This window comes from Cyprinus carpio, chromosome A21 (assembly GCF_018340385.1).
Source record: "Cyprinus carpio isolate SPL01 chromosome A21, ASM1834038v1, whole genome shotgun sequence".
Classification (NCBI taxonomy): domain Eukaryota; kingdom Metazoa; phylum Chordata; class Actinopteri; order Cypriniformes; family Cyprinidae; genus Cyprinus; species Cyprinus carpio.
In genome coordinates, this window is record NC_056592.1 from 6,187,196 (window position 1) to 6,203,258 (window position 16,063).

The following is a 16,063-nucleotide window of genomic DNA, read 5'->3' on the forward strand; positions in this document are numbered from 1 at the left end:
CATTATTTATTTTATTTTTTAGTATAGGCTAATTGTAGCCTACATAAATGGATGAATCAAAACAAATATATCTTTTTAAACTGCAGGCAGATATAGGCCTATATTATTGTACATTACAAATATTTGGATCGTCCCTTATTTTATTAAAGAATAAATACTTATTTTCTTCAAGAATAAACATTATAAATAAATAATTAAAAAAAAAAACCTATAATACCCCATATTGTATGAAATATACAAGCGATCCATACATATAAAAAAAAAAGAAAAAAGTGGGTGCTTGGTTTCAGAAAACGAATACAGCTAGTAAAAAATGCTATGATGAAAAAGTCATGCTAACTTATTAATTCATAGAAATAATTTAAGCAATTAAAACCTTTTTTATACTAGATTCAACTTGAATTTCAAAACTATTAAACTGACTTTAAAATCTCAAGGAGTTTATAAGTTGAAACGGTAAAATGTCACAGTGCATGTTAAATAGCCTAAATGAACTTGTATCTTATATAGTATCCGAAGACTTGATTGCATGTTAGCATAAAACTAACAATATAATTTTTTTTTTTTTTTAATGAACAATTCCTGTATAAAATGTGACAGCAACCTTTATATCAAACATTTTGAAATCGTCCACAGCTGAGCAACGCGAGAGGCGGATCTGAAGTTATATTTGTTTTGTTCACGAAGTGAATGTGATGCACAAAGTCATTTTTAGATGCAATGGGAAAATAAAGCTGGATAAAAACATACACGAAAACACGCCAAAAAATAAATTACATTTGTGAGAGTTGCATTTTATTACATTCAGAAATAATAACGGCAGGCCCAATAATGCTATAGGCTAATGTACCAACAGGACATTTTTAGTTCCCTTCACTTTACAACAAATCCTTTAAATGTAAAAAAAATTATCAGAACAGAACAAGAATTACAAATATATAATTCTAATGGATAAATATATAATTGCAGCAGGCTATATAATAATATAGGCTTATAAACAACAACAAAAATAATAATTAAAATAATTTAAAGCGATAAATAAGGTAAGGTTGGGCTTATCTCTCTCATTCGGGACAAATCCAAACATGTTGCCCATTTGAAGCTAAACTCTTATTTATTAGGTGAAACAGGCTTTTGATTTCACACGTGTTTCAGTATCGACGGAAAAAAAAAATCATAATTAGCAAAAATCTGCCAAAGAGGACCGCTGCTCGCGCCGCATGGCTCGGTGAACGACTGCTGTTTACAACGAATATGTGCGCGTGAGGCACCAGCGCGATCAAAGTCACAATTCACAATTATTGGTCACACAGTAAAGGCATAATTCAAAAATGCAAAGTGTTAGCATTTTGAAAAATCAAGAATTATAACAGAGTTAATAAGAATTATTTGTAAATGCTGGACCGTTCTCATTTCGCTCTGCAAATGGAACCTGAAGATTATTATTATTTTATTTTTTTTTAACCAAGAATGAACCGAAATGAAAAATTTTAATCCATATATATATATACATACATATATATATATATATATAATGACTGTTTAAAAACAATAGCATGCATAAGAGCCTTTGTGTAAAGGCCTTTCTTTAAATTTTTGATGAGTAGACTGTAGCCTAAGACTATCCTATTTTTTTAATGGCTTTTAAGGATGTTATAATGTATTTTTTAATGTTATTGTTGTTTAACGTCTTCCTTTCATTTTACAATTACATTCAGTTCGCAATCCGTCCCTTTGCGCCACCTGTCGGTAGTTTCGCGAATGATTTTAACACGCGACTGATTTGCAGTTAACGCCGCGGCCCTGCGTAAATATCAGTATTCATGCAAAATTGAAGATCTCTTTCACAAAATTTGTCTCACTTTATCTAGTTGTCTGGTCTGCAACTCTTTGAAATTCTATCACATTGAAAAAATGTTTGCATATTTTTGAAATTATGCATGAGAATATTGTGTAATCTTAACATACATTATCTGACTACTAGAGATTACACAATAGGATATCTCAACTCTATAAAATGTTTACAAATATAAATAGATCATATCGTCCTGGTTCTGTAGTTTACTTTTTGTACGTTAAAATAACATTTTAGTGTTCCCATGTCATCAAGTAAATAAAAGTTTTTAAATGAATTAAATTAGCTAAAGAAAGTTACTAAATACACACTGCTACACCACATGTAACACTATTGTCGACACTTGACACTTTGTTCATTTAACTGTCTTACATCTCACTTCTGAAAAACACACAATACACCCTCTCTCTAAAGATAAAAGAGTAACCTTATATTTAAATACATAATATGATTAGGTTTTCTTTGTTTTTCACCAATGCTACTGTATATGCTTGCCAATTTCACTTTAATTTGCACTAAGCAAACAGCTCTTGTGAACTTTTTATTTAAACTAATTAATTTATATCAACTATTTATAATAATTTATACAAAACATATTCAGTTATTATATACAAAAGGGTTATTCTCAAAATGTATGCATAAGAGACCACGGTTATTTTAGTATAATTGAGATAATATTACTGTTTTTGCTATTTTGAATTCATATTTATTTTTAGATTTTCTGTTTTTATTTCAATTAGTTATCTTTATTAGTTTTTATGTCATACATTTTTATTTCAGCTTTAGTTTTTGTTATTTTAGTAAATCAAGATAAACTAAATGAAAATGAGAAATGTTGCCTTGGCAAATAGCTGAAATAAAATAAGTTAATGGTTTTTTTATGTCTTAATTTCAGTTGAAGTGTATTTCATTTCAAGTATCAAAATAGTTTTATTTTTATTTTTATTAATAACCCTCCAAGAGACAATAAAAAACCTTGCCTAGAACATAAATGTGTCTTACTCACTTCCCGCAATCCCACAATGCTCTTACCCATTTCATGATACAGGGAACCTTGTTTTGTCACCAACACTATTTTCTTTGGCTCCTCAATCTTCATGAGCTCATTACAGCACTGTTTCCACTGGCCTACACAAAAAAAGCACAAAGCATCAATTAAAAGACTGCTCTTAGTTGTTTTGTTTGAGTGCAAGTGCATCATTTTAAATACTTGATGACTTTTAAATAGAGTTTTAGTGTAAAGGTCCATCTGTTAACATTTAGAGAATGTAGGCCATAAACAACATCATTCTTGCATGCCATGCTTTTTAGAAAGATACTACATGCTCGTGTCTACATATTTGTGTAAGATATGTATTGAATTTCAAGCCTTCAGGAACCGCATGCTTTTCAACTTATCATGACACATAAGCCATGAGACAAGAGTACAAGAAAAACTTTTTGACACACAATAATAATCTCCTGACATCACTGCGCAGAAACCAAAACCAACTGCACAGAAACCAGTCGGATCAACTGCTTAAACACGTGTCATTATCTTTTCAAAATGTGGCAACTGCAAAACATCTATTCTGTAATCAGAGATAAGATATTATTCAGAACATGCATTGAACTTTTTCCAGTTGCCAAAAACAAACAATAAATCATATTTGATGCTGATTCAGCGCAGAAGTATCGAACGCTTTTGAACATGAATGTATAAAATTGCCCAGTGATAAATAATTTTATAAATGTTACACAGTAGTTTTGTAGATCTGAGTTGCATGACTGCAAAGTTGGCACAGAAGCGCCTCTGAAGTAGTATTTATGTGTCTTTGCAAAGACAGTTTAATGCTGCTCAGAGGAGGCTTAAAGGCATTAACACAGCAATTACAACAGTATGATTTGATATTAGGTGGGTCTGAGCAGGCATAATTTAGTCTGGCTTTTATGCGGCATTTTATCTTTATACTGAATTTTAGGAAGGAACAGAGCAGCCTTAACTCATGCCTAATTTACACTGCAGAGGTGGCATAGACATTCTTTGCCACATCTGCAGTGTAATTTAGGTACTGGACTTATCCAAAATTTGATGACTGATTTGATGATCTCATTAACATATCTATGAACATTCTAAATAAGGAAAAAAATTACTTATACGTCAGTCGTAGAGTGTGATGAATGCGATTTTAGACATTTTTAAACCCATCTCTAATTTCTTCATTCTTTTCATAAACAATCAACATGTCTAAACACTGATTAAAAACAAAAATAATAGCTTATGAGTTCAAAGATAAAAATAATTGTAATTTGCCTTGAAAATTAAAGCAGGCTTTGTAAATACAGCATATTGCTAGTGGGAGAGAATTCCTGTCTTCATTTCGATTCTTTATTGAAACTGATGTTAAATAACCCACCCTGTTTTATCAATTGCTGTCAAACCAGAACAAAGAAAGCATTGTTCTCTGTGCTTGATTCTGTTATTTAATGTATCTATAAAGATTTAAAATATACCAAACTGAGGTGATGGCAGGTCAGATAATTGACAAGACAAATAGTAAAATATCTGTAATAAATTTTTTTTTTTAAAAAGTAAAATGTACCAAACATACTTGCAGTGAAAATAAAAAACAATGTATCCATACAAAAGTATTACTTTTTTTTTTTGGATTGTTTAAAATATATATTAAAAAATATGATTCAATTTATAACTCCCAGTGAAAAACAGTAATAGGATGTAAAATAGCAGCACAAACAGCAAAATGATTCCTGTAATAATGGAAATATTCTTAACATAAAATTTAATAACAAAACAAAAAAAAAAAAAAATATCAAAACATAATAATAATATGCATTTCAGACAAAAACAACAACAGCATTGTCTTTTTATCAACAGTTTGTCCATCATGTTACAAAGCGTGGTGAGCAAGCAAGCACAATGACGCATTTAGCCACAGACAGTCTGTTGGTTGTTTTCCAACAATATTATATTTCATTCATGATTAGTTCAAAACTGTTTTTTTTTTTGGGGGGGGGGGGGGACTGTTTCCTTGTAACACTTAACATGAAATCCTCTTATTACAATTTCCTTATTCCAGTAATGTTCCACTAAAACCAGTTTATCCATATCTAACGATAAATTATCTCCAAAGATCATTCACTTTGAAATGTCCACCCACATCTATCTGTGTTTCTGTTTTGTTTAAGAGAGTAACTTGGTTTCAAAGACGCCAAAACTTGTTGAGCGAAGGGTCAATTTCTATGGTTGGCTTACTGGTAATAGTTTGTATCTTTTCAAATGTAGCATTACTGAAATCATAAATATGGGCCAAATGGCATTTGAAGTCAAATAAGGAAAGTACAAAAGTAGAACCCTTTTTGAGTGATACAATCGACAGTGGATGCCAGACAGTAAACTGTTTTGCCTGTCGTCTCAAGCGGTTGTGGAATTGTAGACACGCTGTGAGGCAAATCCTGTCAATCCAAATCCGAAATGAAGAAAATAAAAAAGGGCTCAGGGATTGAATCTGTGAGTGGAAGAGTCCTGGAGAACATCTGCACTGTGAGAAGATGCACCTGACGAGAGAATAAGAAAGACCAGAAAGCAAAGTAAAAATAGATGCATGCATGTCTGTGTTCTCTATTGATACTTCACTTGTACTGCGTCTGCTAATATGCTATGGGGAAACTCCCGTTTTCTCAGATTACTGAAGCCTTTTCAATAACGCAGTGTAACTGCACGGCCATTGGTTCGTGCAGTGAAATAAAAACTAACCAATGGCGATTAAGCCTGCCAGAGCTCACCAGAATGGGCAGGGCCATCTGGCTATACAAGCAGCCATTTGCAGAAGGGCAGTGAGTGTGTCGCCTGTCTGGGCAGCCCCCACACAGAGACTGCATGCTCACTGAGACGGAATGCTCTTGCTGAGAGCATGAATCTCGCTCTTCTCCACTCGTGGACCGCCTTCAATGAGGCAGCCTCTGAGAGAGAAACAGCGGAGTTAGGGAGCTAAGCAACCAGGTCTGAGCAATCTCTGACAGCTTCAGATTGGACGTGTCTGGGCCATGCACATGCAGAGGGCTGACTGCTCTCGCTATGAGAGCATTTAGTCTAGCAAAGCATTTTTGAAAGCATTTTTAAAGAGAGCAAATTTCATCTTCTGTTTATCACGAGTGTGGGATCCCCGTACGGCGACCAGCCACTTAAATTAATCCAACCCCTTGTCACCGCGGGCTGAGGCCTGGCAGGCTATCCCCGGTGTGCCAGACTGGGTTTTTGGGATAATAAAATGAGGTTATTCACTGCAATTCGCTCGACAACCCCCGTGATTTAGCAGTGTGGTTCCCAAATCGGTTTAGAGCAAAGAAGCACACGTCCTGCGCTCCGAGGTGATGAATTTGCTGGCGATAGGAGCCACAGAAACGGTTCCTCCAGCTCAGAGTGAGTCAGGCTTCCACAGCCATCCTCTCGCAAGTGTGCCCATAGCACTGAACCGTAAACCCATCCTCGTTCTTAGGCACCTGAACCACGCCCTCATGAAATGGCTGTTCAAGATGATTACTTTGAAACAGATCTTCTCGCAAGTGTGCCCAGGGGACTGGTTCTTTTCACTGGATCTGAAAGACGCATACTTTCACATCCAGATAGCCCCCATCTCAGACGATTCTTGATATATTCGCCTTTGAGGGAGTGTCCCTAGCTCCTCACACTTTTACGGAGTGCATGGACGTGGCTTTTTCCACACTGAAACAGATGGGAATCCGCAATCTGAATTACCTCAACGACTGGCTCATCTTGGCCCAGTCAGAGGACAAGCTACTATTTCACAGGCCTTCCTCCTCAGCCACTTAGAATGCCTGGGACTCAGGGTCAATTTTACCAAGAGTCAACAGATATAATTCCTGGGAACAGTTCTCGGCTCAGCCCAAATAAGGACAGCAGTCGTGCCAGAATGTGCACTGACCATTCAGCAGCTCATGGCCCCATTCAAATTTGGACCCTCTTGCCCACTCAAGGCGTTTCAGAAGATGCTGGGCCTCATGGTCTCCGCGTCTCCGGTACTTCAGTTGGGCCTGCTTCGCATGCAGTAGTAGCTCTGGCACCTTGTAAAGACCCTCAGTGGATGGAATGGGGTGTGCCCCTGGAAATTATTTGCAGTAGGATGCTGGCAGTATGTTTGGGCCTTTGCATCTTTCTGCCAGACCTATGGGGACACCACATTTTAGACCGCTTGGACAGCATTAGGTTGGTATCCTCTATAAATCACCACTTCATTCTGGTACAGCACCTCTTGGAATGGGCTCAGCTCCACTTGCATTTACTGAGAGCAACGCATGTGCCGGGCAGGTTGAACCAAGGAGCAGACATGATATCTCTGAGCAAGGTCCCCTCTGAAGGGTGGATGCTTCACCCACAAATGGTTCAAAGAATCTGGGAGATCTTCAGTAAGGCAGATGTCGACGCCTTCGCCTCAGAAGACAACTCTCATTGCCCAAATTATTTTTCAAAGGACAGGGATGTGTTGGCCCATGACTGGCCCAACCTCCTCCTTTATGCTTTTCCCCTGGTCGCCCTGATCCCACAGGTAATCAGGCAAATCAGGGAACAGAAACACAAGGTTCTGTTAGTGGCCCTGCTCTGGAGGAACCAAAACTGGTTTGCAGAGCTGTGTCGGCTGCTTTCAGTAGCCCCTTGGCCCATCCCCTTGAGACTGGACCTTCTTTCTCAGGCAAACAGAACGATATGGCAGCCCAGGCCCGAGCTGTGGGCTCTTCACCTCTGGTCTCTCGATGGGAGCCTGTGGACCTCCCCGAGAGCGTACTAAGTACAATCTCTCAGGCTAGAGCACCATCTACGAGACACCTCTATGCCCTTAAATGGTCTGTCTTCTCTGCCTGGTGTACAGCCCATACAGACCCAATTTCCTGCGACATATCTCTCATATGGGGGCAGCTGTGGCCTAATGTTGAGAGAGTTGGACTTGTAACCCGAAGGTTGCAGGTTCGAGTCTCGGTGCTGGCAGGAGTTGTAGGTAGGGGGGAGTTAATGAACAGGGCTCTCCTCCCACCTCAATACCCATTTCTGAAGTGTCCTTGAGCAAGGCACTGAACCCCCAGTTGCTCCCCGGGCGCTGGATATAGCTGCCCACTGCTCCGGGTGTGTGTTCACGGTGTGTTCACGTCTCACTGCTGTGTGTGTGCATTTGGATGGGTTAAATGCAGAGCACCAATTCTGAGTATGGGTTACCATACTTGGCAATTGTCACGACTTTCACTTTCACTTCACTTTCATATTGTCCTTCCTGCAAGAGCTGTTGGATAAGGGCCACTCCCCTTCCAAGCTCAAGGTCTATGTAGCAGCCTTTCACGCTCCTATAGCTGGCCAATCGATGGGCAAGAAACAACCCAGTTGTTTGTTTTTTGAAGGGGACTAGGAGGCTCAGCCCGCCTCGCCCCATCACCATCCCTATATGGGATCTGCCACGGTGACAATAAGAGAAGATATGTTTTAAGAGAAAATATTTTAACATTCATTTTAGGTTTAACAACCAACAAAGGATATTGTTAGGGTATATATTGTACATGGCAAGAACTCAAACTAAAAAAAAAAAAAATAGAACAAATCCATGTGACTTTTTTGCTCCGCAAATTAAACTAAGTCATATAATAATTATATTATTTTCATTTTTGGATTAACCGTTCCTTTAATTTTAATCTGGTTTTCTCAGTTTAATAAAAAAAATTGCAATGCATTACAGAAGTGCTTTATGTAGATGAAAAATTGTTTTAACTAACAATATTTTATAATCTCATTCTTTTTCTCTCTCTGACCTACTTTGGCTCATAATTTACAGTTTTTTTTATACTTTATTCTCATGTTCTTGTCCTTCATCAGTACATCTGCTTTTAAGAGCTATTGGGGGGGAAAAATCTGTTTGATAGGGCTTTTCATGTCAGTGATGACAACACTGTGCATCAAGCATATCAGTTCCTCATACCTCAAGAAAATGGTTATGCACATGCAAATATGAACGCAAACCTGTGCAATTATGCATGTTTACTTTTATGAAACTATCTCATTTATCATATCAGCAGATCATCAGAACAACCTCGTCAAACTTTCTTATTCTCAGGCCAAATTGTTGAAAAATAAAAAACTGTGCAAATGAATCCTCACCATATCTAACTGTTGCAGTCACTGTATACAAATAAAAGTGTGTTGCGTACAAAGGAAGTCTTTGCTTACTATAGCTTTAAGTCACTAGAGTCCCTTTCACACTGTGATTCCGGAAAATACACGGGTAATGTGTCCCGGCAATTGTTACCGGGTCGCTAGACTTTGCCCCTTTCACACTGCCAGTGATTTCCCGGAATATGTGTGTGCGTTTACACACAACCCGTAAAGGTCCCGTGAAGACATGTGATATCAGGGTGTGAGGTGTAATGTACGAGTCGAAAACACTAGGCACGTTACCTTTCACTTAAGCTGGCAAACGATCTCAGCTTCAGCGGAAAGTGAGGAACTAACTGATCTCTGCTTCATTACAGTTTGCACATATTTGTTTCGTCGCGAACATTGATCTGCCTTCAAAACACCCGCTAACAGAGTCGCGTGAGAATGTGCGTCATTACTACGACACACCCTTTATGGCATTAGTTCTGGCTTTTGTTCACACAGCGCTCGTTCTGGAACTGAACCCGGCAATGTTATTAGGTCCCCAACCCGGGATCAATCCCGGAATCAATCCCGGGACGTGTTTGCGTTCACACAGAAGGCAACCTGGCAATGTTCCGGCAATTTTCCGGGTCCAACGTGCAGTGTGAAAGGGGCTTAGGGAACTTAAAAAAGCAGTTATGCAAAAAGTAAACAAATCTAGTTTAAATCCATGTGACTTTTGGCTCTGCAGATGAAACTAAGTCATATAATAATTATAGTATTTTAATTTTTGGATGAACTGTTCCTTTCATTTTAATATGGTTTTCTCAGTTTAATAATAAAAAAAAAAAAAATCAATGCATTACAGAAGTGGTTTATATAGGTGAAAAATTATTTTAACTAACAATATTTTATAATCTCACTTTGTCTCTCTCTGACCTACTTTGGCTCATAATTTTACTATTTTTTTATACTTTATTCTCATGTTCTTGTCTTTCATCAGTTCATCTGCTTTTAAGAGCGACTGGGAGAAAAAAATCTGTTTGATAGGGCTTTTCATGTCAGTGATGACAACACTGTCCTTCAAGCGTATCAGTTCCTCATACCTCAAGAAAATGGTTATGCACATGCAAATATGAATGCAAACCTGTGCAATTATGCATGTTTACTTTTATGAAATTATCTCTTTTATCATATCAGCAGAGCATCAGCACGACCTCGTTGAACCTTCTTATTCTTCTCAGGCCAAATTGTTGAAAAATAAAAATCTTGCAAATGAATCCTCACCATATATAACTGTTGCAGTCACTGCATACCAATAAAAGTGTGTTGCGTACAAAGGAAGACTTTGCTTATTATTTCTTTACGTCACTAGGGAACTTAAAAAAGCAATTATGCAAAAAGTAAACAAATCTAGTTTAAGCCTTCACCTTCCTGGAAATAACAGCAGATTTCACAATAAAAAAAGTAAACGAGTCAAGCCTAACTGGTCTCAAAACCTGTCGCCAACAAGCCAGATTTTAAAACAACAAGGCTGGATTCCTTGTTACATGCAAAAATTCTTACAAGTTCACCACCTTTAAACTGTCACTTAGTTTAATTAGTCAAAGACTTTCTCTCATTTGTGGTTTTGGGATAAAATACTGCGGCTCTTTCAGCTCAATAAACCAGTTCAATGCTTAGTGCTAAAATTTTGGACTAGAACAATAAACTATAAAAACTATACAGCTGCCTTTCTGTGGAGGTAAACATTATAATCCAAGCATCTTGAATGACCTCTTCATATTAAGCAAATACATAAGACAATATATAATGTGTACACCATAAACAGTACTAATAAAACAGGAGGTAATAATATCTTGCATTCATTTCAATATGGGACACTAAATTATCTTCAAAGATCTCTTATTTTAAGACATCCACCCACATTTGTTTGTTCCTCTTTCATGTTTAAGAATGTAACTTGGTTTTGGCATTTGAAATAAAAAGGAGAGTAAAAAGTAAATCTCTAGGGGTGTACAGTTAATTTTATTCCTTCTAATGCAACAGCAATCATCTTAAAATAAAATATGACCTTTAAATTATTTCAATTTTTAAAATTCCATTAAATAATCAATTAAGATGGATGATATTTGAACATTCACAAGCTTAATTGCAAAATGGACTGCTATGGAACGACTGAATTGACTGATAAGTCAGTAGCCCCTTGGCTTAAGAGCGATTGGGGGGGGGGATCTGTTTGATAGGGCTTTTCATGTCAGTGATGACAACACTGTGCATTAAGCATATCAGTTCCTCATACCTCAAGAAAATGGTTAGGCACATGCAAATATGAACGCAAACCTGTGCAATTATGCATGTTTACTTTTATGAAATTATCTCGCTTATCATATCAGCAGATCATCAGAACAACCTTGTCGAACCTTCTTATTCTCAGGACAAAATGTTGAAAAATTTAAAATCTTACAAATGAATCCTCACCATATCTAACTGTTGCAGTCACTGTAAACCAATAAAAGTGTGTTGCGTAAAAAGTAAATCTCTAGGGGTTTACATTTAATTCTATTCCTTCTAATGTAACAGCAATCATCTTAAAATATGACCTTTAAATTATTTCACTTTTTAAAATTCCATTAAAATAATCAATTAAGATGGACGATATTTGAACATTCACAAGCTTAATTGCAAAATGGACTACTATGGAACTACTGAATTGACTGATAACCTTTATACTTTATTTGTTTTATGTTACATAAGTAACACTCCCATTCCTGATCACTCACTCTTTGTTGTATTTTAAGTGGCCTTTATGTTTAGGAATGTAGTCAAATAAGTCTGTCAATGTTCTTTGTTTTGCCTTTGATTTCTTATGAATGCAGTTTTTAAATTTGCTGAATCAAATTCACAAAAATCACTTTTAAATCAAACTGACAAGCAATCAATAGTGTATAAACTGATATTTTTGCAAACCAAAAGAGAGACGTATTTTTGTTATTTCTTTCTAAATATAATACATCTCAATTGTGGGACGGGTTAATGCTTAGTTGCATAGAAAAATGCAATTTTTAACATTAGCCTTGCTAGCTTGTCTGTACGGTGCTAACTTGCCTAATACAGTTTCATAAGTTTGTATAAAAAAAATAACAACCTTAATTTCTGAAGAGGGAAAAGCAGAATTACAATAAAATTTCTCATTCTGTCATTCCAAGTATAACCAAAAGTATGAGGAAAAAAAGCAAAGAGAAAAGAGCAATACATACACAGCCAAGTACACACCCCAAGAAAGTGAAAGACTACATTTTATCCAACTTTAAGGTTGCAGTTAAGAAAACCGGTCTCATTATGGGAACAGAGCAGGTCTGGGATCCCATCTATGTTTGAGAATTAGGCATCTAATACTGGACCGGCATCTTTAAGAGTAAGTCTTACTGTGACTGCAGCAAACATACACAGCATATCAGAGACAGTGTTGTTTGCATATCACACATGTCAAAAAGGGAATTTAGTTCTTTGGTCCCTACAATAAGGAAATCCTCAATTTGATGAAGGACACTGCTGTGATTTTTTTTTTTTTTTTTTAAGGATTTCCGTATGGACATACCAGCGGTTGCACGTCAGCAAATTTTTTTTTATCAAAATTGTAGTTCAAATCATACTATAAAATAATTTCACATAAAATTACATATATAATATATATTTATATATAATGACAGCTGGAACGATAGAAAGTGATCTCGTGCGTTCTTGGCACCCTGGTACTTACTGATGTCATAGAAATGCTGCCAGAAGGCTTCCATCCATCTGTGTGTGTCTTCAGATGTATACGTGAGAATCGTGTATGTGGTCTCATCACCACACTGGTTTATTATGGTGATACTGTGAGAATGTAGAGCCGGATCTCTCTCTCTGGCACACACACGGGTGTCCTAAAGCATGTATGCACACACTTGGTTTCAAGACCAGGTTACAATTGCACAACAGTTCATAGTTTATAGCACATAGGGTGTTGTAAACAGCTTCCAAAACTATGTATGCTGTAACAATGGATTTAAAATCACGTGCAGCACATTACCTATCCTCTTACTGGAAAAACTCACGTTACACAAATATTATTAAAGACAACTTGGCCCTCTGTTGAATATAAGATGCAACTACAACTGTTCAATGAGAGCAGTGTATCAATCATCCAAATACACCGATACTCCTCACCTTATTAATGGGAATAGTGAACAGCGGTGTCTCTAAAGAGTCTGTATCGTCTTGCTGCTGGTAACATTTTAAATCTGACCCACTCAGGACACTGTAGACATCCCTCCAGTCTTCAGGATTGGTCTCTGACTTGGGTAGAAAAATACATGAAAGGTGAATGAATAGGGAATTGGGAAATATTGGTTATTCATTTTTAATTACAATAATACATCAACTTTTACAAACCCGAATTCTGAGTTTTCCACACATAACAACTTGAGTCATACAGAGAGGCTGGGCCACGAGCCGACAGCATACGTTACCATAGAGCGGCAACCAAAACGAAGACTCTACAGTGCGGTCTGAGTTAACAAATCTTTAAAAAAACTAAAAGTGCATAGAGATACAGTGCGGTCTGAGTTAACAAATCTTTAGAAATCCTAAAACCTTGATAATGAAAATGTTGTATAATAGACTATATATTTCATTAAAAAGTGCAGAATAAAGGGTTTTCCTACCCGTGTCTGATATTGTCAGGTCATGGGTTCGGAAAGAGTTCTGTATGTGGCACAGGGTCAGAGATGTGTGGGCAAGGAGGTGATATTTAGGGCCCCTGAGGACAAGAGGTGATATTGAGGGCCTCTGTGAGCACAATAATATTGTACAAAAAATGTTTTGGACTCAAACAAACAAAAGATTCAAGCCCCGCTTAAACTAGTGCATTTCACGATCCTCGTCTACACTTACCCCGGAGTTTTCAAACTAAAACGGGATCTGCAGCGTTATCGAAAGTCTCCGTTTTCGAGGGTCAAAAACACTGGGGTAGTGTTAATGACAGGCGTAACTGTAGCAAAACTTATGCGTTTCACACTAGTGTAAACATAGCCTCAGTTCTGCTCCAATGAAATTGCTTTTAGAACATTTAGAATTGATTTGAGTTGAAGTACACACAAAAAAAATAAAAAGAATCAAAGAACACTGATGCATTTTTAATAAAGTGGAACCTTATAATAAAGAAAAATTCAGTTAAATTCAAAGAAAACTACGAAACAAAGAAAATAATTTTCACTTGAAAACAGTATATTTTGCAAATATTTTACAAGAAAATGTACTATATTTTTGTGACAATAAGTTTTTTCTTTTTTTTTTCCTTTTTTCTCATGACAGTTAAGCACATCCATCCACTCAAATTCTTAATGCGTTCAGATGTTTTATATTTGAGTTTGTCTGTTATTCATTTTAGGGTCAACAATGATTCTGTAATGTAATAGTGAAACCTATCCTCTCTCGATAGATATTTTGTTATTATTATTAAAACTGCCAAAAAAAAAAAAAAATGCAGGAAGTAAAATAAATAAAACTATAATGATGTATAATTACTCCACAATTAAAATAATTAAATAAGAATGAAAAAGTTATGTTAAGTGGTGTTTTATTCTCAAGAACACAGTGACACAAAATATAATTCTACATAATATAAAAAAAGAATCTATATATATATATATATATATATATATATATATATATATATATATATTATATATATTTTTTTTATATTATTATTTTTATATATTAAAAGCATCGTGTGTGCGTGTGTGTGTGTATATATATACACACACACACACACACACACACACGATGCTTTTAAATATAAAAAAAAAATGACCCAGACATGTTTTTGACAGGCTTTGAGACATTCACCCTTAAAAATATTTGATTGGTTTCAACATCTCTCAGCATCTATCTCTTTAATTTTCTCTGCTGTGCTTTTTTTAGCCTTTTTCTCAGACAGACTAAATGTTAAGAAAATAAACAGTCAAGGCGTGTCTGTCTGTACTGACAATCACTATAGATGTGTTTGTTTCTGTTTATGAACTGGTTTCAGCAAACGCAGCCCAAGTGTGAGACTGTTTCAACATTTAACAATCTCCTAGTGTCATGTATCTGTTTGTACACTGCTTTGGTATGTTGAATAGTATATACTGTATGTAAGGACAAATATACTGCCCCCTCACCGTACTGACAGAACAGGCAGCAGAACCGGTGATTCTCCTCTGGGTGAACTCTCTCCCGATCTGGTCCCACTGCTGTGGGAACTGCAGGAAGCTGCTGTCTCTAAAGATGCCATGAACTTCTTACTGGAGGCACTCCCCAGCCGGCTCAACCTCCGTGTGGAGAAGCCCATGCTGAATTCCCCCTCGACACAGCAGCTGTAGAGCTCCACCCGCAGGTCAAAGCCTGGAGGTACGTCAGTGCTAGGAAGACAGGACATGTGGAAAATGACTTTAAAAAAAGAGCTTTATCATTTTATATTAATTACACAGATTTTAAAAATAAAATATTTAAAACGTATACACTACTGTTCAAAAATTTGCGGTTGATTTTTTTAATGTTAATGAAAAATAAAAAAAAACTTTTATGATATATATATATATATATATATATATATATATATATATATATATATATATATATATATATATATATATAATTTAATAAAATACTATATTACATACAATTTTAATATATTATATATAAAATGATATATAATATATTAAGATATAATCAATATTATAATATATAATAAAATATTTTGGTAACACTTTTTTAAATGCCAGTTCTCGCTATTAATTAGTTGCTTATTAGCATGCACATTACTAGTATATTGGGTGTTTATTAGTACTTATTAGGCACTTATTAATGCCTTATTCTGTATGACCATATTTTAGATCCCTTAACCCTACTCCATACCTGAACTTAACAACTGCCTAACTATTAATAAGCAAAAAATTAGGAGTTTGAGGCAAAAGTCATAGTTAATAGTAAATATGTGTTCCCTAAAAATAAAAAAAATAAAAAAATAGTAAAAGTCTTTCCTGTCACTT

At 36.0% G+C, this 16,063-nt stretch overlaps 1 protein-coding gene across 1 annotated transcript in view; it reads right to left on the bottom strand.

Annotated features, from left to right (window-relative positions):
* LOC109064866 (rhotekin-like) overlaps window positions 1–16,063 on the bottom strand; it is a 28,323-nt gene that overhangs the window by 7,410 nt on the left and 4,850 nt on the right. The window contains exons 6-11 of the mRNA XM_042778735.1: window positions 15,194–15,433; window positions 13,697–13,791; window positions 13,425–13,540; window positions 13,200–13,328; window positions 12,754–12,916; window positions 2,888–2,983 (exon numbers count right to left, since the gene is read on the bottom strand). Coding sequence (XP_042634669.1) covers window positions 2,888–2,983; window positions 12,754–12,916; window positions 13,200–13,328; window positions 13,425–13,540; window positions 13,697–13,791; window positions 15,194–15,433 — 839 coding nt within the window. The remainder of the gene's footprint in view (window positions 1–2,887; window positions 2,984–12,753; window positions 12,917–13,199; window positions 13,329–13,424; window positions 13,541–13,696; window positions 13,792–15,193; window positions 15,434–16,063) is intronic.